General features: G+C 56.5%; 1 protein-coding gene across 1 annotated transcript in view; it reads left to right on the forward strand.

The window, feature by feature from the left end:
- The first annotated feature begins 2,647 nt into the window (after window positions 1-2,647).
- SORBS3 (sorbin and SH3 domain containing 3) overlaps window positions 2,648-20,867 on the forward strand; it is a 28,197-nt gene continuing 9,977 nt past the window's right edge. Inside the window, exons 1-11 of the mRNA XM_058657520.1 lie at window positions 2,648-2,987; window positions 6,758-6,908; window positions 10,620-10,776; window positions 10,950-11,067; window positions 12,177-12,370; window positions 13,859-13,922; window positions 17,454-17,492; window positions 17,907-17,973; window positions 19,943-20,033; window positions 20,214-20,306; window positions 20,418-20,471. Of these exons, the coding sequence (XP_058513503.1) occupies window positions 6,802-6,908; window positions 10,620-10,776; window positions 10,950-11,067; window positions 12,177-12,370; window positions 13,859-13,922; window positions 17,454-17,492; window positions 17,907-17,973; window positions 19,943-20,033; window positions 20,214-20,306; window positions 20,418-20,471 (984 nt within the window). The 5' untranslated portion in view covers window positions 2,648-2,987; window positions 6,758-6,801. The remainder of the gene's footprint in view (window positions 2,988-6,757; window positions 6,909-10,619; window positions 10,777-10,949; window positions 11,068-12,176; window positions 12,371-13,858; window positions 13,923-17,453; window positions 17,493-17,906; window positions 17,974-19,942; window positions 20,034-20,213; window positions 20,307-20,417; window positions 20,472-20,867) is intronic.

The raw sequence follows: 20,867 nt of genomic DNA on the forward strand, positions 1-20,867 counted from the left end.
TGCCTGTTGGGAGCCTCAAGGACACAGTGACCAAGAGACACATCATTCCTTTTATTCCAAGTTTTCATTAGCACGATGGAGACCTAACCCATCTTTCTCCGTGTCCTTACAGCCTTTTGCTCATAGTACCCAAGATGCTTGTGGAAGAGATCAAAGCATTTTGGGGAACTGGAGCATGCCTGCAGGATTGCTGTCTTCATGAGAAGGTAGGAAGGAGATTATGGAAGGGAACAAAGGATGTTTCACTGGGTTGTGAGTAAAATACTGAAAGGAGTGGTCCTCTTTGCTGATCTTCCTTGCGAGAGATACATTTGCACACGGAAGGGCAGTAAACTTCCATCCACTGTTACACACCGCCGGATGGCTTGCAAGGGCCTGCACTGGGTCACAGGATCCAGAGGCGGCTTTTGGGTCTCCCATGTGGGCGTCAAGGGCCCAAGCACTAGGATCATCTTCCACTACTTTTTCAAGGCCATTAGCAGAGAGCCAGGTCAGAAGTGGAGCAGCCAGGACTCATACCAGCGTCTCTATAGGATGCCGGTATCAGGTGGCGGCGTTAGCCACTGACCACGGCACTGGCCCCTGAACATTCTGTTGAGTTCTAAGGGAAAAGCATTGCTATGCAAAGCAAGGATGTATATTACAGCGTGGGAGCCTTTTAAAAGTGAGGCTTTCAATCAACATTGCCCCTACCTAGGCACCCGTGACTCAAAACTGGCAAAAGCATGAACCTTAGGAATTATATGTTATAATAGCAGAACTTTTTCTTCACCCTAGACACAGTACTGGAAGAGTTGAACATATTTTGTAATGTGTTGATCTAAAGCACTGTTTAAATGGCTGGCAGCCTGCCCTCGGTGTGCCAGCAGGACTACCCTTCCCATCTCATTCCACACGGATCCCTTCACGGCTACTGAGAGGCTCCGGCATTAAGATTTCTCGGAGTTTCTTGTGTCCTGTGTAATCTTTTCCCTGGTGTGTTCTGAAGATACCAGAAGCACTTTTGTTCCCTTTCACATAAAGTTCTCAGGGGACCTCCTTTTTCTGCAGATTTCCCCATTTAGGAAAAAAATCTCCACCTGTTCCCATCATTGCCCTCTGTGTCTCAGAGGAATCCTCAGGAAACTTCCCGGCAGGATCATTTTGGACCTGACGTTTCCATGGACCAGGCGTCCCAGTTTGGCTACAAACACATCCTAAGGAACTTTAATCAGGCAGTTATTTAACAAAAAGCTAAAGAGCTAATAACGCAAATTCAGAACATGCCATTTGAGTTCCTGTGTTCCGAATGTCTAGACCAATGTAGACAAGTTGCGTGTGCTTGCATAGGGTGCTACAAGCCAGACAGCGTCGAGTTCCCCTCACTTCCAGGCGACAGTTGGGAACAGACATTGCAGATCTCATCACACTAGACGTGGACCCACCAAGTGACAATTGTTTCACACACTCTGAGGGGCTTGGCATGGGCTGTCCAGAAGTGCCAATGTTTCATGCCCTTTTACTGAGTTCTGCATTTTTTTTTCCTGTTCTTCCATGAACTGTTGCCATTCAGAGAAGCATATTGTTCTCAATAGCAAAGATTTGCTTTCTGAACCTGAAAGACAGCTTAACGATCGTTTCCTGACAATGTCCACCACAGGCAATGAAAAGCCCTTGTGTATTTTGTCAGCAGGAGTATTTAATGTCCTTGGAAGCAAAGAGTAATTTTTTGAAGTAGGCCTTGTCGCTTATATCCGCTCCTGACTGGGTGAAAGTGCCATTTGAGGAAGCTGATCCAAGAGGATATGTAAGTCTTGTTTTTTAAAAGATTTATTTTTATTTGAAAGGTAAATTTACAGGCAGTGGCGTGATAGCTTAATGGCTAAATCCCCACCTTCCAAGTGCCAGGATCCCATATGGGCACCAGTTCATGTCCCAGCTGCTCCACCTCCCATCCAGCTCCCTGCTTGTGACCTGGGAAAGCGGTGGAGGACGGCCCAAAGCCTTGGGACCCTGCACCTGCATGGGAGATCCGAAAGAAACTTCTGGCTTCTGGCTCTGGATTAGCTCCGCTCCGGCTGTTGTGGCCAGCTGGGGAGTGAACCAGCAAATGGTGGTTCACTCACTGTCAGGTGTTTTTGTGCCATTTCCGTCCTAAAAATTATCTCCTAACTCATCTAGATTTGTTAAAATGCCATTCTAGAACCTTCGCTATTATTCCAGTTGTTACAGTAACAATAGAACCCAAGTTGCTTTCAAAGTATTTCTTTCTTCCAGCTTTCCTTACAGTCAGAAAAGGTTACCAGAGGGAGGGGGACCCCAGAGACCTTGTGGGTATGAAGTTCCAGTGTTCTAAATTATCTGTGCTTGTAATGCTGGGTCCCATCTCGCCTGGCACTTGATCCATGTCTAAAGTCCATTGGACGGGCAAGTGAAGGGCAGCACAGGAAAGGCAGCACTGACTGGTTGAGGTGGGTTTGGGTTACACAGAGGACAGTTCCAAAGCCCTGTGGTGCCACAGTCCCTCTTCAGCCTTGAGATGATCAGACGCTGGTCAGACAGGGCAGACGGAAGTACGTAGAGGAAGACAGTTGTAGTCGAAGGACAGGGTTGGCCCCCTGATCCCGGGTGTGAGCAGAGAACTGTATTAACAATAAGGACGTTGTGCCTTTGACAGCATGTACAAGAGGGAGCCTCTATGACACTGGGCCTCTGGGTCTGCCTGCCTCTGTCCAGCCAGCCCAAGTGAATGGGGTCAGTGTTGGTTACCCTCACCTATGCAGTCATAAAGCTGAAGGTGACCCCGGAGAGCATCTTCCCTCCCGGGAGCCCTTGGCCTCAGGCCCAGCACCCTTGGCAAGACTTGCTAAATAACACCTTTGTCTGAGACAGGGTTATGTATCTTCTCTCCTACACCCTCATGACAAGTCGATGTGGCTTAAGATCAAGAAGAGAGGATACCAGCGCTCTGGGCGGCTCTCACATAGGGCCATGCACACTGCCTGCCTGTAAGTTCTCGCCCTGTCTTGTCCCCCTCTCCCTGGGTAAGAGTTCTCTCCAGATACCCTTCCTCACACACAGACCTACCCTTTTTTTTTTTGTTTGTGCATGTTGAACTGCATGTAATGATGGGGGCCAGTGGTAGAGTTGGGTTTGGGGACAATGAAGGTGCCATGGAACCTTTCTAAAGATACCATCACGACCATTTCACCTTTTCTCTCTCCGTACGCTGTGCCCAACAGCTCTTCTTGCCAGTAGGCATGTTAGCATCAGGCTCCAAAAGAGGCTTCTTCCAGTGCTTGCCTCCCAGCTGACGAGGTGGTCAGAGGAGACGGGCAGGGGTGTCCCTTGCTCTAAGGTTCTTGTGAGTGATGGCTTATGTGTTTGTGCTAGGGGATTCTCTTGTGTTTCTCGGTTGCAATTACGTTAAAGAAAATAGTGGAAACGTTACTGGAAAAGAAATCATTTAGTCAGTCTTGTTTGTGTGAACAAGAAATTACTGTGTTAGAACTTTCGTATTGTATATTGGAAGTCACCTTAGAGATAGGAAAAAAAAAACCTTTAAAATTAAAGGGGTAACTTTTATTGGCTTTCTGTGTCATTACTTTTATTTGCTGGTGGAGACAACAACTGGCTCCTGCTCATGTCACAGTTCCAGAAGTTGAGGGGAAGCTTGGTTTTGCTACCGGAGCAGGTCCCCCAAGTGCTTGGTCTTGGGCCCCCCAGCAGCCTCCGCCTGTCATCCCTCCAGGCTGCCTGTTTGAAAGCGACTTTTCTGGCTGTCCCATGTTTCTGTTTTTCCCTCCCTCAGAACCACTCCTGGGCCCCTTGGCTGGCATACTGCCCACCAAGGACTGATGTGCGGTCCCAGCCCCTCGTGTGGCTTCTGCAGTGGAGGCTGCTACTCGAAGTGAGGACAGAGCCCAGCAAAGCATGGTCTTCGCAAAGAGGAGAAATAGTTTCTTAGGATAGCTATTGAATAACTCCACATGTGACTCTAATCACAGACAGGGAAGCATTCCAGCGTGGGGGAAATCAGAACTTGAACGTGCATTGGACTACTGAGAACAGGAAGTGCCAGACCAGTCCCTGGTTCCTCAGCAAAACAGAAATAGCTTGAAGGGCTTTGGATGAGCACAGTGGGGCTTTGGGAGGTTAGGGAATATTCTTGGTCTTAGAAAATTGTTGGGGAGGGGGCGTTGCAGGGGATGGCAGCAGAGGTCAAAAGGCTGGTCGGGTTGGATGGCAGAGATGTGGCCATTACAGAAATCAAGCCATGTTAGTGAACAAGCCAGAGGGTGAGTCCAGATCTTTAATTTCAGATGAGGTGAGCATACATTTTGGGATCTTGACTATCCCAGTTGCATTCTGGGCTTAGCAGTGGCCTCATACCTTGGCTGAAGCTTTAGTGCAGTAAAGGCCTCGCCCTCTTTTACGGGCTTGTGGAAAGCCTGGACACTAAGGGCTCGGAATGAAATGGGAACAGATTTCTTGCTAGATCCAGCTCTGGTCCCCACCACGGACAGCCTGCTCTCTGCATTGGCATGGTTCAGGATTTTTAATCATAATTTTCAGGTTTTAGAGTCTGCTTCCGGTACAGTAAAGCGGGATTAACCGCTTTAACAGGAAATTGAATAGTCTCTTTAATGTGGGTGCAGCTACGGGCTCCTAGGAGCTGGGTAGACAAGGTTACTCTTTGTTTGGGGGCCAGAGCACTACCTCATGGTGTCTGCCTGCTGGCCAGCAGCCTACCCTCTTATCGCACGGCTCTCTCTCTCTGGGCTGGGAAAGAAGGTCCAGGGAGACATTTTCCCACTCGTGATCCCGTGCCCCTCTCTGTGGTTGAGTTGAGTTGACTTGGCTTTCCCCTTCCCTTGTAAAATTGTGAAGGGCTGATGGCACTTGCCTGTCATCTCTCGTGAGAACCAAGAGGCCCTCAGGGGTGCCCACCTGCACCTGTGCTTGTCTACTCCCTCACAGGAGGAGGAAGGAGGGGAGGCATTGAAGTGATGCCCACGTGGGCAGATAGGGCAAAGGCTCTGTCCTCTCACAGCCCTCAGGGCTTGGGTGGACCTGGCCCTGAGACCCCCATGTGGATCCCTGCCACACCCTATAAGGTGCACCCACCCACACAGTGTCTCTCCACACTGCCAGGCCCCAGAATTGGCCAGTCCTCTCCCATTCCCACTCATCCCTCACTTGACAGTGTGCCTATGTGCCAGAAGGGGGGCCGGGTCATGTCATTACCAGCTCCACAGTCAGTTACCTGCCCTTTTGGCTCCTGCTTACTCTTGTTCCCAGGGGTGGCCGGCACACACAAGGGCCATCAGTAGAACTTGGCAGGCAGTGGAGTCAGGATGGACCCAGGAGAACAGGCTGGAGTCCAGGAGACCTGAGCCAGAGTGGGGCTGGCATGGCCGACGTGACTTTAGTTTCAGTTCTGCCCTGTTGTGTCACTGTGGTCTTCCCCTCCTGGGAAGTCCACACTGTTGGAACGGGACAGTGTGTCCCTTGCTGATCTGTTCTGTCCCACTGGCTCAGGAAGGCCACACCCCTGCGAGCACCAATGGGAAACAGGCTTAAAAGAACACAGCAGGATTCATCCCTGGGAAGGGAAAGGGAGTAGCAGGTGCCTTCTGGGTTATCTAAAATCGGGACCCTGAGAGCTGTTCTGGGGAAGGCGGTGGGGGAGCTGTACGGGCCGCTGGCTGGCTGGACAGCCGACTCCCAGTGCTGGGTAAACACCCCCAGAATTCAGAGGGCAACTCATCCCCTCTGGGATCCCTGGCCTCCCCTCCCCACCCGCCGTCCCCACCCTGTCTCCGTTACAAGAGGACTTCCCCCGATCTTGTGACAGAGACAGTGGCTTTCAGCGTGACTTGTTAGGAGTCACTGGGGTCACCATCCGTTAGTGACAAGGGCACAGGCAGGCGGGGCGGAGGGCGGGGTGCATCCGCAGGGCCAAGAGTGGCAGCCTCAGGGTAGCGCTGGATGACACTATGGAGATAGTGCCATTATGTAACTGCCCAAGGTGGCTATGAGAAGGTAGAGGATACTCCTGGGTTCCTGACACAAGGCGGCGGTCAGAGGAGTCTGTGGTGGGTGGGCAGGGTGGGCGCCACCACAGACTCTAGGAGAGGCAGACAGGAAAAGTGTGGGGAGGAGATAGCAGGATGAAAGGACTTGGTTATCTAGGACACCCCTCCCTAGCCTTGGCCTCGCCCTCACACCATGCCTGCAGTGGACGCCAGCCAAGTGGCCAGAGCACTGTGGCCAAAGGGGAGGAGCTGGGAAACCAGACACCTGGCTCTTGGTCCAATCCTGAACCTTGCTATTTTTTTTTTTCTTCCCTGTTAATCTGTTTTTCAAAGAGGAAGGATTAGTCTCACTAAATATGGGCAGAAAAAAGGAGGGAGCTGGTCCTGTTCCCTTGGGTTTTTGCTGGCCTTATGGCCCTGGCAGTCTCTGGCCCAACCCCCCAGCAGGCCAGGTGGATAGCACGGAACGAGATGGGATCTGACCCCTGAGAGATACAGCCAATGGCTGCAGAGGCCAGGCCCCAGGCGGGCAGGCAGAGGTCAGAACACCTGAAGGACAGGGCTCAGGTCTCCAGCAAGGAGGTCCCCTCCTCCTCATCCTCCCCTCCCATGGAGAGGAACCTGCTGGCCAGTCCCCTGGCTCCCCCGGGGCCGCCCCGTCCCTTTGTGAGAAACAGGAAGTTGGGTCTTTTGTCAGCCCCGTGGCACCCTCTACATTCAATATTTATCTTGGAGTCCAGGTCAGAGCCCTGGAGAATAAGAAGTTCGTGGCTGGGCAGAGGGCATGGCCAGGATTCCGGGCACGGGAAGATCTTCAGCCTCATCGTCTTTGGAGAACAAGGAAGAAAATGAAAGCGATATGGCCTGTCTCAGTCCTAAGGACCCCAACAGGTGGGACAAGCTCGTGGTTAGGGAGATGAGCAACCAAGCTTGTCTCGGAGGGAGGGAGGAAGAGGGTGGTGCCAAAGATGTGTCCCCAACTCCCCCCTCTCCCACAGTTGTCTTCTGCAGACCAGTGACGCTTGCCCACCCCATCCCTGGCCCCCTCGCTTCCCTAGCAAGCCAGATTTTCCTAGAAGGGACCTCAACCCCCACCCCCAACATACACACTCTACAGTGCAATACCAACTTGGCCAAAGAGGCTGAACAAATGGCAGGCCTTGAACTCTCCTTGTGCACTGAGTACAGTTCTTGCCAAATCAAAGCCCCCAGGAGCGGTGAGATAAATGTCATCCTTCACAATTTAACGATAGATCACTCCCAACGTGGAGCTGACAGTGACCAGTTCCTATATGCCCCTTGGACGTTGACGGCTCTGAGCACTTGAGGGTCCCAGAGGCGAGGCAAAGGCTGGAAGTACCCCCAGGGTCGGTGTCCACTATCCCTGACCATTCCCAAGAACTCTCACTCTCTGGAAACTTACCAGCAGTGCAAACTGACGGCCCCATCAGGGAATGGGAGGGGTGGGGGAAGCCAGTGGTGGGAGGGGCCCCTGGGACTTGTGACAGCAGGAAAAGCAGCAAGATCCAAACAAGTGCAGTGTATGGGAACACCCGAGACCCTCCTAACCCGCCCCCGCCCCGTGGACCCTGCCCTTCTCCTCTGCAGGGGTGCGGCACACTGGGGGCTCCATTTCCTCCCCAGGATTTGTACTTGTGTGAGTGTCCGTGGGTCACTCGGTGCAAGTGCTGCGCGCACGAGCGCGTGTTTGTCCCTTCCGGGCCAGCCAGCCTCCGCACGCACTGACTCCTCCCGTTCGTGGAGGGCGGCTGAGGTGGCTGGGGGCGCCTTCCCTCGGTCCACAAGCCCCCCTGCCTGGCAGGCGGCCTCCTCTCAGTCCCGGTGGGCCCCTGGGACTCCCTCGCCTCCTGGCGCGCTCCCGTCCATCACGCTCATCCAGTCCGTCCCCGGCTCCCTTGCGCTGCAACCTCGGTTCCCACACTCTGGAAATGTCGCTGGAAACTCTGAGTGGCCCTCGGCGGCCCGCCCGCCCCCTTCCCGACGCCAGCGCAGCGGTGGGGGGACCGGGTAGGGCAGCTGTGGAAACCAGAGCAGGCTCCCCGGGGATCCCTCCCGGCGCCGCCTCCCAGCCGGCCGGCTGGCCCAGCCCGGCCCCCCTCGGGCAGGGGTCCACCAGCGTCCCCGAGGCGCCGCTCTGGACCGCCAAAGCTCGCACGCCCCGCAGGGAGCAAGGGGAGCAGAGGCCCCTCAGCTCCGCTCCGCTCCGCCCGCTGGCCCGCCACACGCAAACTCCGCCCGCACCGCGCCACTCACACGCTCCCGCCTTCCTCTTCCTCCTCGCGCGGCCGAGCCCCTCTCTTGACCCCGTAACGAGCGCCGAGGCCAGGGTTCACGGCTGCCACGCCAGGCAGGAGCCAGCCAGGGATGCTCCTGCCCTCCAGGGCAGCCTCGGATCCTGCCACCTGCTCGCCGGGCGGCAAGGTAGGTGCGGGGAAGGAAGAGGGGAGAGTGAAGGCGCAGCACTGCGTGGTGGCGGTGACGGGGGCGGGACCCACGGTCGAGGGCGGGTGGACATGGAAGGCACAGAACCCATCCCCCCCACCCTCTCCCCAAGGGGTGTCTGGTCCCAAACTCCCAAGTTGTAAGAAGTGTATGAAGTCCCCTGCACCACATCCAGAAAAGGCGCATTTCCAGAAAATGTGCCCCTCCTCCAAAGCCCCGTGCGCATGAGCTAAAAAGATACTTAGCTCCACCAGCCCGGGTCAGGAGAGCTCTCTGGGCGAGTGGGGGAAATGCGTGAATCTTCAGATCCCCAGAGATGTTCACCCCATTCCACACCCTTGCATCCTGCAAGAGAATTGGCCCTGCAAGAGAATTGGTAGGGCTGCCAAGGGACAAGTGGTGAGCACTCCACCCGGCCTCTCCTCGCCACTCCCCTCAGGCGCCAGAGGGGGGCCCCGTCACGTGCAGCAGAGTTGGGGGTGAGGCTGCAGGTTGCAACTTTGTAAACAAGACCCCTTCCGGGGTGGTCCTCCCTGAGCTGGTAGCTGCGTGGAGGCCAGGGAAGGATTACGCACTGGATCAGCTGACGGTGGGGACCATGGGTGCTGAGCCGGCAGCTTGGCACCCTATGTGTGCTGCCCCACGGGCATGCTGGCGGTGAAAGGGGTCCAGGGACTGGCCGGCTCCCCTCCTGCCCTTCTGCTCTGCCCTGTCTCAGTTTCCCCACCCCCAGGAGAGCAACAGGAATGGGGTGTGTCGCCTGTTTTGCTTTTTGGATCCTAATTGGATCCAGCTGCTGAGCTGCCCCTCCCCCAGCCTCAACACTACTCTCTCCACATCTCTCTCTCTCAAGCTGTGTACCCAAATAGATGGCCCAGGGGCTTTCCTCCTCCTCTACCCAGAGACTAGGAGCTACCCTCAGCCTGGCCAATGTCACCATGCTTCCGGGCTCCAGCACCAGAAAAGGAGGCATCACAGCTTCCCATTGTACCTCCTGGTGCCTTCTGGCACTGCCATGTGACTGCCCACCACACACCCCAGCTGCCTTCAGCTGACAGTCCTGTGCCCACCCACATGACTCACATGGTCTCTTGGTGGCCTCCCTGCCACCCCCCTCCGCCTTTGTCCGTGGAAGCTTGTTCACACCACTACTGGTGTGTTCACAGCAGCACCCAGGGAGCCCCCTCAGATGCCACACACCCACACAGGTCTGGACATTCAACCCCACCCTCTGTCCCAAAAAGTCCTCCTTGGTCCTTTTGCACCTCCTGGGATGGCCTCACCCTCCCCGCTGGCCTGACCTCAGCCTTCACATGGGGCAGACAGGCATGGAGCTGCAGGGATAAGTGTGGAGAGGGTGTGTTGTGCGTGTGTGTGCACACACCCATGGAGAACACCAAGGCGCTGAGCTCCACCCCTGCATGAGCCCAAGTAGGCCCAGCATTGCTGTCACCCCACCCCTCCCTGGCACCGGGAGTTGTCATTCTGTTGGAAGGAGGCCAGAGAAGGGAGCTGATAAGTTTTTAAGATCACAGGGAGAAAGGTCTGTGCTGGCTGGAAATGCTGCACCCCCACACCCCCTGCCTGGCCCTGTTAGGACGGGGGATATTGCTGGCTGCTCCCCAGATGGGCAGGCAGGTGGGCACTGGCCTTGCCCTTGCCCAGCACATCCTACCCCCACCAGCTGGAGAGAGCGCCTGGTGCCCCTGAGCCAGCAGATGCTCCTGCAGAGTCTGGAGGAGGCAAAGGAACCGAAACAAAGTGCCCTCTGCTAGCTGCCGCCGGCCCAGTTCCTCGTGCCTTCTCTCTGGCTCCTCTGGGGGCTGGCCTGCAGGCCACCGGGTGCTGGCCAGCCTTCCCTCTCCTCCTCCTCCTTTTCCTCCTCCCCTCCCCACCCTCCACCCGGAGCTCCTGCTCTGGGCCCTAACAAGCAGCCCATTGTGCCTCTGGGAGCCTGCACGGGCAGCCTGCGAGGCGGGTGCCTGGAGTGGCCCTGTTTCCTGGGTCCTTGAGCTCCCACCCAGCTGGGCCCAGCCCTTGCCATAACCAGCTCCTCCTCCCTGCCTCTGGGTCTGAGCCAAGAGGGCCAAGGCGGCCCTGGAGCCCAGCAGGGCTTTTCCCTTCCTTCCTCCCTCCCAGGGGACGTTCAGAGGAGCAGAGGGCGCACCCCGAGCCCTCAGACCTTGACACCAGCATGCAGGCCCCACCCTGCAGCCTCCCCGTCGGGCTCAGCCTGGCCGACTTCGTCCCTAGCCACCTGCGGACCCCTGTGGGACCATCATCCAGGGGAACACGGGTGAGTGAGGCGGCACTGGGAGGCAGCAGGTTGAGGCTGGGGGCAGGGCCGACCCTGGAGCCCTGGCCCTAGCAGGGGTAGGGAGTGGGGCTGTGCCCAATGTCGCCATCCCTCCCACCCTTGAACTAGGACCTTCTGGGCCCTGAGCTGCTGCTCCCCACCCCTTCCCACAGGTGCCTGTGATCCGGAGCGGTGGCTCCAACACCCTTAATTTCCAGTTCCATGATCCTGCACCCAGAACCGTGTGCAATGGCTACTACCCACCCAGGAGGGCTGCTGCTCAGCACCCAGGTAGGTGTGCGGGAACACCTGGCCCTCGAGCCCCAGGCACAAGCCTCAGTGTGTGTGTGTGTGTGTGTGTGTGTGTGTGTGTGTATGTGTGTGTGTGTGTAGCAAGGGCAATGGGAGAAGGATGGGAGAGGTCTCATAGGCCAGAGGAGGCTCCCCAGGGGCTTCTGAGTACTGCCGAAGGACCCCTGCCCATGAGCTTGTGAACCCTTCCGGAGACATCCAAGGGAGAGGGGAGAGGGAGGCTGACGCCTCCCTTCCTTTGGCCCACCCTGTCCCGTCAATCCCAGCAATGACAGAGGAAGGAAGTTGCAGGAACCACAGCTGGGCAGCTGGAGAAACCTGCTCCAGCAGGCCAGGCATCCCTTGAATAAGGGATGGAAGGGTGGAGGGATACGAGCGTCTGTGGCTCCCATGGGGTCCTCCATGCCCAGCCTAGCAGCCTTGTTCATTGAGTCACTGCCTACCCTGGCGATGTGACGATGGCGACTGTCTCCAGAGGCAAACCCAGTGTCTCAGACACGGAGCTGGCATCCCAGCCCTTGCCTGCCTGGCCCCTTGGCTACTGCACCTGCTGTGTAGGGACTGACGGTGGCCCTGCCTTGGCCTTCCTTGGGAGACTCATTGCTGTGGTCACCTTGGGTTTGCGCAAGGGGCACTGAGGTCGTGAGCAGGTTGACTGGCCCCCTAGGTCACACAGCTGGTAGGGAGCTTTGCTTGGTTTCACGGGTGGAGGAAGTCTGACTTCAGGGCTGTCCCTTCCAGGCATGGTGTCGTTTGCAGCCACACCCTGGCTGCAGAGTAATGACTCGCAGTCCTCCTCCTCCTCCTCCTCCTCCTCCTCCGAGAAACTCTCAAGACACAGCAGGAGGGGGTGGGGACGCCAAGCAAGTCTCCAAACCAAATCCGCTTTAGTTCCCCATAACTAAGAAGTAAACAAACAGGCCTGTGGTGCAGCCGCTCCAGCTGCTCCAACTGCTCCAACAAACCAGGAGATGTTGGGACCTTGTACCCGCACAGGGATTGATAGTCCCATTGCCAAAGGGACACAGGCAGGTTCAGGGGGAGATCCCCCTGCCTCTGGCTAATGCTCCACTGCACCTGCCCCACAGACCCCGGCTGGTATCAGACCTGGCCAGGCCCCGGGAACAGGCCCTCTACCAGCCCGAAGACCCCAGCCTCCCAGCATACCCAGAACTGGTCAGCCACATGGACCAAGGACAGCAAGCGGCGGGACAAGCGCTGGGTCAAGTATGAGGGAATCGGGCCAGTGGATGAGAGCGGCATGCCCATCGCCCCCCGATCCGTGAGTTCAGGGCTGGGTGAGGGTGGACCGTGGACAGAGGAGGGGAGCAGGGACCTACACTGAGCCCCACCACCGTGAATTACAGGTGAGGGTGGGGGAGGGGTGGCACCAAGGCTGCACGGGCGGAAGCAGGCAGGGGCTGTGGACACCCTGGGCTGCTCAGTTGCACAAGCAGTGCGCACGTGTAAAGGGGCGCGGCTGAGGTTCTTACCTACAATCCCGCCAGGGTTTCATTTCATTTCTTTCCTCTTCTTTTCTAAGATCTACTTGACAGACAGACTTAGAGTGAGCAGTAGAGAGATCTTTCATCTGCTGGTTCTCTCCCTGAATGGCTAGGAACCAGGAGCCTGGAATGCCAGCTGGCTCTCCCAACATGGATGGCAGGGACCCATGGACTTAAGCCATTCTTGCACTGCTTTTCCCAGGAGCATGGAGTGGGGAGCTGGGTGAGAAGTGGAACAGCCGGGACTTGAACCGGTGCCCATAGAGGATGCTGCTGTTGTAGACTTAACCCTCTGCTCCATGAGGCTGCCCCTCCCTCCCCCTAGACCTGGCTGGGACTCACTGGCCCTTCCATATTCCCTGGGGCCTCTGACAGCCCCCAAGACTCAGCTGCTGAGTGAGTAAGTGAATCCCGAGTGAGAAGGCTTGTTATTATTTAAAAGGCAAATTTATAGACAAAGAAAGACACCTTCCACCCGCTGCTTCACTCGCCAGATGGCCACAGTGGCGGGGACTATGCCCTGCTGAAGCAAGCTAGGGGCCGGAAGCTTTTGCTGGATCTCCCCATGGGTCCCACGGCCTTGGGCCGTCCTCCGCTGTTTTCCCAGGCCACAAACAGGGAGCTGGATGGGAAGTGGAGCAGCCGAGGCTCAAACCAGTGCCCATATGGGATGTAGGCACTGCAGTTAGACTTAATATACTATGCCTTGGTGCCAGCCCCAATTACTACTTTTTTTTTTTTTTTTACAACACAGAACTACACATCATTTTTAGAAACACTAGAAATGTGGATATGGGAAGTTGAAGGGGGAGTGTGGTGGTATCGCAGACTGTCACTTCTAGTCCCTCTGAGGTTCCTGGGAAGATGCTGCAAACACTTGGCCCCTGCCACCCACGTGGGAGGTCTGGATGAGTTCCAGCGTCCTGGCTTGAGCTGTCCGGGGCATTTGGGGAATGGACCAGAGGATAAAAGAGTCTTTCTTTCTGCCTTTTAAATAGTTTCATTTTTGATACCCACATCACCACAAAGCCTACATCTTGGAGGTCCTCAATGTGTCTCCTCCGGTGGGGACCCTTCTCTCACACATGGCATGACGTTACTGCCCCAAGCAAGGTCCCACAGCGAATGTTCAGAGCTTGCTCACTGGCCCTGAGTGGGTGTCCAGGAGGAGGGACGTGGCAGCTCACCAGGGCAGAGCTGCGCAAACTCAACACTGGCCGTGTGGGCAAGCAGGCAGGTTCTGATGCTCTGTTTCCTAAACCCAGAGTGTCGACAGCCCCAGAGACTGGTACCGGAGAATGTTCCAACAGATCCACCGGAAGGTGCCAGGTAAGACACCCTCCCAGGATCTTCTCCCTGCCAGACAAGGGGGCACTCCCTGCCATGCCCTAAGGCTCTATGGGGAATGGTTCCTAAACAGGGCCCAACAGCTGGCCTCCTGACATCACCCCTCCCGCCATCCTCTGCAACACGCACGTGCTCTCCCACCCGAAACCCTCCTGCTCCTCCACTGGGCAGCCAGCTCTCTTGGTGCCACTGAGGAACAGGGGTCAGGTGGCCTTGAGCAATGGACAGACATCCTCGTCCTGAACCAACCTGGCCAGTGGGTTTCATTTTGCTTGAATGGTGTAACTATTTCTGAGAGACGATGACAACGAGAGAGGAAGGAGCCCGGTCTGTCCATGAGGACAGACACAGCCCTCCAGTGCACAGCCCCTGGGAGCATCCACAGCCAGCCTCTTTCCTAGTGTCCCCTGCAGGCACTGCCAACAGCCTTTTCCTGAAAAGCCTCGGGTCTCCTTGCCAGGCTGCAGTCCCCCCTCTTCCCCTAGCCCTGACCACAGGAGTGGCATCTCTTCATCATGTACTGCTTGCTGTCACTACCCAAAATGCAGCCAGCGGGGAGGGGGTGGTGACTGGCCAGCAGCCCACTAATCTGTGCCAAGCACTATTGTAAGTGCTGGAAGAGAGGAGGCAAGGGATGTGAGGTGGACAGAGGAGAGAGCTGGGAGGGGCCAGGGAGAAGAATGAAGACTGTTGGGGGCAGGGCTGGGGGGAGGGTGCTGGACAGCGCTGGGAGCTGAGAACTTCTCCCAGGATGCAAAGTGGCTTTGGGGCACAGAGCCTGGGGTGGGCAAGTCTGTGCAGAACTAAGGGAGGAGCATCCAGCAGGGGGCGCTCCAAAGACCCAGCGGGAGAAACCTGCCTGGCAGGTGTGGGGCAGGTGTGGGCCAGCAGGGGCCAAGTCAGTCAGGTCACAGTGACAAGGGTCAGGTCATGGTCAGCGTGCCCTGACAGTGACAGCTAAAAAGGTTCGTGCCAGCTGCCTTGGAGAAGGGGCGGGTGGAGTGGGAAGGGAGTCTCCTGGGCTCCCTGAGGGCAGGGGAGAAAGAGGGTCCCGGGGAAGTTTTGCTTTGCTGCAGGCTGGAGGTGCGCCCACCTGGGACCAGGGTGGAGGCAGCGGATCTGGTGGGAGTCCCCAACAGTTCCTAGAATCTGTTGCTAGATTGCCCGTGATGTGAAGGGAGCAGTGAGGAAGGATTCCTCAGCCTGGGCAGGTTTGGAAAGGCTTGGAAAGGAAGCCGTTTGGAAAGGCAGGGGTGCCTGCAGGGGTGGATTGAAGAAGTTCTTCGTTGCAATTGTGTGTTGCCGTTTCCTGCACCTGTCTGTCCCAGCCTGTAGTGCCAGGGCAAAAGGGCTAAGCTGCAGATAGAAAACACCCGGGCCTCTGGGATCCAGCCAAGAAAGGGTGTTCTTAAAGGATTTATCTAATTTCATAAAGAAGAGGGTTGGCACTGGGGTATAGCAATTTAAGCCCCCACCTGCAGCAACACGTTCCCATTTGGGAGGCAGTTTGAGTCCTGGCTGTCCTCCTCCTGATCCAGCTCTCTGCTTATGACTTGGGAAAGTAATGAAGAATGGTCCAAGTGCTTGGGACTCTGATTCCATACGGGAGAGCCAGGAAAAAAAAAAAAATCCTAGCTCTTGTCTTCAAACTGGCCCAGCTCCGGCCATTGTAGCCATTTCAGGAGTAAACCAGCAAATGGAAGATCTCTCTCTCTCTTTCTCTTTCTGTAATTCTGCCTTGTCAATAAATTTTTAAAAATCCAAAAAAAAAAAAAAAAGCAACAGAGACGCACAGAGGAGACAGAAAGACACACACACAACACACACACACACACACACAATCTTCCCTTTGTTGGTTCAATCCCCACGTGGCCCTAACAGCTGAAGGAGTCAGAGCAGCCAGGACTCAGACCGGCACTCTTCTTTGGGAATGCCATTGTCCCAAGCAGCAGTTTGACTCACTGTACCACAGCACCCACTCCACCTCGGAAAGGCCTTGAGGAGTACGCTTCTGCAGCAGATCTCACGGAGGCCAAGATGGTGACTCAGATGGCCCCATGGGTACCTACAGGGGACCTGTTAAAGACGCCCAAGGACACCCAAATCCGCAGGTGCCAAAGCCGCTTGTTGAAACTGCCAGAGTGTGTGCTTCCTTGCGTCGGCTTGAAGTCACTTCCACATCGCAGCGCTACGTGAATGGCTGGTGTCGCATTGTTCAGGAAATAGCAGCAAGAAGTGCAACGCCACAGCTGTTCAGAGCAGACTCAGCCGCCTTTTTTGAAGGTTTATTTATTTTTATTGGAAAGTCAGATTTACAGAGAAGAGAGACTGAAAGATCTTGCTTCCGCTGGTTTATTCCGCAAGTGGCTGCAACAGCTAGAGTCGAGCTGATCCAAAGCCAGAAACTTCTTCCGGGTCTCCCACATGGGTGCATGGTCTACGGACTTGAGCATGGATGCTCCAGGCCACTAGCAGGGAGCTGGATCAGAACACAAGGAAAGCAGCCAGGACATGAACTGGCACCCATATAGGATACTGGCACTACAGGGGGAGCTTAACCTACTATGGTATGGTGCTGGCCCCGGCCGCCTTTTTTGAGTATTTTTCAATCCAAGGCTGGCTTAAGAATTAATGGATGATGGGTGTGTGTGTGTGTGTGTGTAACTGCCTCTTAAATCTGTAAGATCAGACAATAAGACCCAGGGGTCATGGAGAGATAAGGAGTACCCTCCTCCAGACCTGAGTGGGTACAGCCAGGGTTGAGGGGTCAGGAGGAAAACTCAGTTGGGGCTCCCTAAAGCCAAGAGAGAAAGGACTTTGGGAAGAAGGAAGTGGCTGGTTGTAACCAGTGTTCCCCAAAGGCCAAGCAAGACAAAGAGTCAGAAACGTGACCATGAGGTTAGCGTCGTAGTAGCCGGCTGCTGGGGCTCCGTGGGCATGTGTGGGTGAGAGGGGCAGCTTGAAGGGCTGGGTGGGGGAGCGGTGTCCATGCTGCAGGAATAGCAGGCGTGATCATCCCGCAGCTGACACCAGTGTGGGCTACAGAGGCCCAGAACGGGTGTGCCTCTGAAGAAGGAGTGCCAGCAGGCCTGTGCCAGGGGGCAAATGGCTGTACTGCCCAGCAGCTGGCCTCTGAGGGCTGGGGCTGGGCAAAGGGGTGTGTAGCACATGGCTCAGGAGCACGGGACAAGAAAAAGGATAGCCCCCCGGAAGTCTCGCCAGTGAGGATGGGCCTGGCAGGGGTCAGCGGAGCACAGGAGGGGATAGGGAGCATGCGGGAAGGTCTGGGCCAGGTTCTGCTGCCCGGCTGGCTGCTCAGTCCCTGAGTGTTCCAGAGGCATCTCAAGCCCTCCTGAGAGCTGCCCTCCTAATTCCTTCCCTCCCTCGGGACATTCCTGAGGCCCTGACTCAGCCCCCCCACCATGCTGTGCCAGGGGTGGGAGGGAGGTTGGGGGTAGGGGCGCCGCTGAGGCCGGCTTCCCAGGGTGCCTGTCTCTGCTTTTCTTTCTGCAGACCTGCAGCCGGACTGGTCCTTTGAGGAACCGCTCAAAGGTGAGAGCGTGTGGGCATCTGGGGCTCCAGGGTGGCTTAGAGCAGCCAGCCAGGTCTCTGTAGCTTCTTTCCCAGGAGCTCCTCGTTCCGCTCCCTCCCCCGACCCAGGGAGGTGGGAGTTAAGCAAATCCCAGGAGGACCCCTCCACCAAACCCTCTGGGTGTGGATTCTTTAAACCTCCATGCTCATCTCTAAAATGGGTACACTACCCACCCCAGAACTGCACTGCTGGTTTACTACAGGGTGTATAGCTATTGAGGGTGGAGGAGTAGCTGGGAGCACCATTGCCACAAGCCAGCTACCCAGCAGCTAGTGTGGATGCAGACACCGGACCCTTACGCGACCACCCTGCATGGCTCCTCCTTGTTGGCTTCTCCCGCCTTCAGCAGTTTCTTCCTGTGTCTCACCTTGCAGACCCCAGACATCCAGGGCCCCAGCAAAGACCCGGCTGCAGGCCCAGCCCCGTGGGGACTTCCAACCGGTGAGCAAGTATGGGGCAGGTGCAGGTGGGCAGAGACTGGTGCCCCCTTGTGGCCACAGAGGCCTGCACAGCCCCTGGTGCGGGCAGTGTGGTGGGGGCGCCACTGTGTCAGAGACCCTCTCTGTTGCCAGAACCCAAGGCTGGCTGGGGGGTGGCGAGGTGGCCAGGAGTGGACCTAGCACTTATCCCTGGTCAGGAATGCCTGCATGCTAAAAATCCACAGGTCATGTGGGTGTGGTGTGGGGTGGCCGGAATCACCACTGCGGCCATCAGCTTCGAAGCCTGTGGCTTCCGTCCGAGGCTACAGAGGGAGGCCAAGGAAGAGCCTCCTGTCTGGTGCACTCCACCCACACCCAACCCAACCAACCTTGACTTTGCTCCCAAATCAAATCTACTTTCTTGTTTCTCTGCAGCTCATTAGCTGGCTAGGACTGTGGCTCTTGGCCCCGTCAATAAGGCAGAGTTGAAGAGTCAAGCATTTTTTTTTCTTCTTTTTAAGATTTTTTTATTTGAAAAAAAAAAAGATTTTTTTTTATTTGAAAGGCAGAGTGACATAGAAGGAGAGACGGAGAGAAAGATCTCCCATCTGCTGGTTCACTCCCCAAGTGACTGCAATACTGGGAGCTGAGCCGATATGAAGCCAGGAGCCAGGAGCTTCTTCCGCGTCTCCCACACAGGTGCAGGGGCCCAAGGATGTGGGCCGTCTACTGCTGCTTTCCCAGACACATAAGCATGGAGATGGATGGGAAGTGGAACAACTGGGACTTGAACTTGCACCCGTATGGGAGGCTTAGACTGCTACCCCATGGCACCAGCCCCAAGAGGTCAAACTTTGGGTCCAGAGTTCTGTGTTCAAGCTCAGTGCACAACTGGCTCCCAGGAATCCTGACTCACCCCCACCTGGGCCTCACCGTGCCTATCTTTGGAGCTGAGGTCATCAGGTGACTGGAAGACTCAGTGGAATACTGTGTGTCTTGCCTGCACCATGACACGCTCATAGCAGTCCCACGCATACACCAGTCAGACATAGGTTATAGTGGAGACCAGAGTTGGCTCAGGTCGGGAATGCCAAATCACCCTCCTTGTTCCTGAAGTCGGAACAAGAGGAACAGCCAATGAATGCTGAGCTCCCTGGGTCAGACATTCCACCCAGTGGACGCTGGGGGCGTTGGGGGCAGTCAGAGAGAAGGGGCTTCCTGGGGGGCAGGGCGAGACCTGAGCTCCTTGAAGAAGCTGCTTGCCTAGGGCTTCTGGGCACCGCTGCCTCTCCCCCAACCAAGGGGGGTTTCCTTGGACCTAGGGATACAGCCCTATTTGCTGAGGCCGTAGGGAAAGATTAGCTTTGTCACAGTGGCACAGGCATGGGCATGGAGCCAGGCCACACACACGGGTGCTTGGCAGCAGCAGAGGGTGGCACGGCCACTCATGGGGGGTGGGGAGTGGGGCAGAGGGGTGTGCCCGGCCTTCATCCCCTCCCCAGTCATTCCCATTTCAGAGCCCAAGGCACAGTGAGGCTTAATGATTTGCCAGAAGGTCACCTAGCTACCAAGTGGTGAAGCTGGGGTTTGAGGCAGAAGCTCTTGCACATTGTACTGTTTAAAAAACAGATGGTGCGGGAGCGGTAACCGTGTCACAGTGGGCTGGGCCTCTGCTCATGGCGCCAGCATCCCATGTGGGCGCAGATTCAAAGCCCAGCTGCTCCACTTCCCACCCAGCTCCCTGCTTGTGGTCTGGGAAAGCAGCAGAGGACGGCCCAAGTCCTCGAGCACCTGGACCCACATGGGAAGCTCCTGGGTTTGGACAGGCTCCGCTGCAGCTGTGGTGGCCATTTGGGGAGTGAACCAGCGAACGGAAGATCTGTCTGTGTGTCTCTCCTCTGAAATTCTGCCTTTCAAATAAAAAAAAAAAAAAACTTCTGCCTCAGTTTCCCCTCCAGGGGGACTGAAGAGCTGCCCATCCCTACCTTCAGGAAGATCTGGGAGCGTTCTGAAGAGTCACCCAGGAGCACCTTTGCCTGCAACCCTGGAGCGTCATCCTCTCCACCCCAGCCTCCAAACCAGGTAGCTCTGTCAAACTGCAGCATACCCCGTGGCCTGCCCCTGTGCCTGGAGCACAGCAAACAGATGCCCCGGCAGCCTGAGACCCTCGGTGGTGGGCAGAGGAAGGGCAAGGGCTGGGAAGCCTGCTTGTGTGAGCCCGGGGCAGTGTCCCCAGTGCTGCCCAGGCATCTCCATGCGCAGGTCCAGGTACCAAGGCGCCGAGAGAAAGCGGACAGTGTCTGGGCAGAAGACTCCTGGAACCAGTTTCTGCAGGAACTAGAGACCGGACAGAAGGTGTGTGTGGACCTGGGCCTCCTGGGGCAGGGTGGAGGCCTGTGGCAGGTGGGTTCTGCAGCACACACAAGCGCTCCTTTCTCTCCACCCCGCCCTGTCACTCCTCCTTAGCCCAAGAAGCCCCTGGTGGACGATCCTGTGGAAAAGCCCTCCCAGCCCATCGAGGTGAGCGCTGTAGTAATGTCCTCCTTGAACCTGGCATGATTCTGGCAGAGCAGGGGCTCCTGACTCAATCCAGTCTACCACACAGAGCCTTAGTGCTCCCAGCACCTGGCACGGCAGGTGTGTGGCGCCCAGTGAGAGCATCCTTTTGAGGAAGTTTGTATTAACCTAAGCAAGGGAGCGGCTGGTCGTAGATTGAGCTCTGGGAGCCTAGTTGCAAGTGCGGAACTGGACTCTGACTGAGCGAGGCTGGGCCAGGCAGACCCTTGGGGGCGGGCAGAGCTGGTGGAAGGGCTGGGAGAGGCGCGGGCACCCGCACCTGCGCGGTAGTCCTCAGCCACAGGGGCAGGCAGGCATTGTGCAAGGCGCCTGGCAGACCCATGGTGGAGGGCAAAGCGT

This window comes from Ochotona princeps, chromosome 32, assembly GCF_030435755.1.
Source record: "Ochotona princeps isolate mOchPri1 chromosome 32, mOchPri1.hap1, whole genome shotgun sequence".
Lineage (NCBI taxonomy): Eukaryota > Metazoa > Chordata > Mammalia > Lagomorpha > Ochotonidae > Ochotona > Ochotona princeps.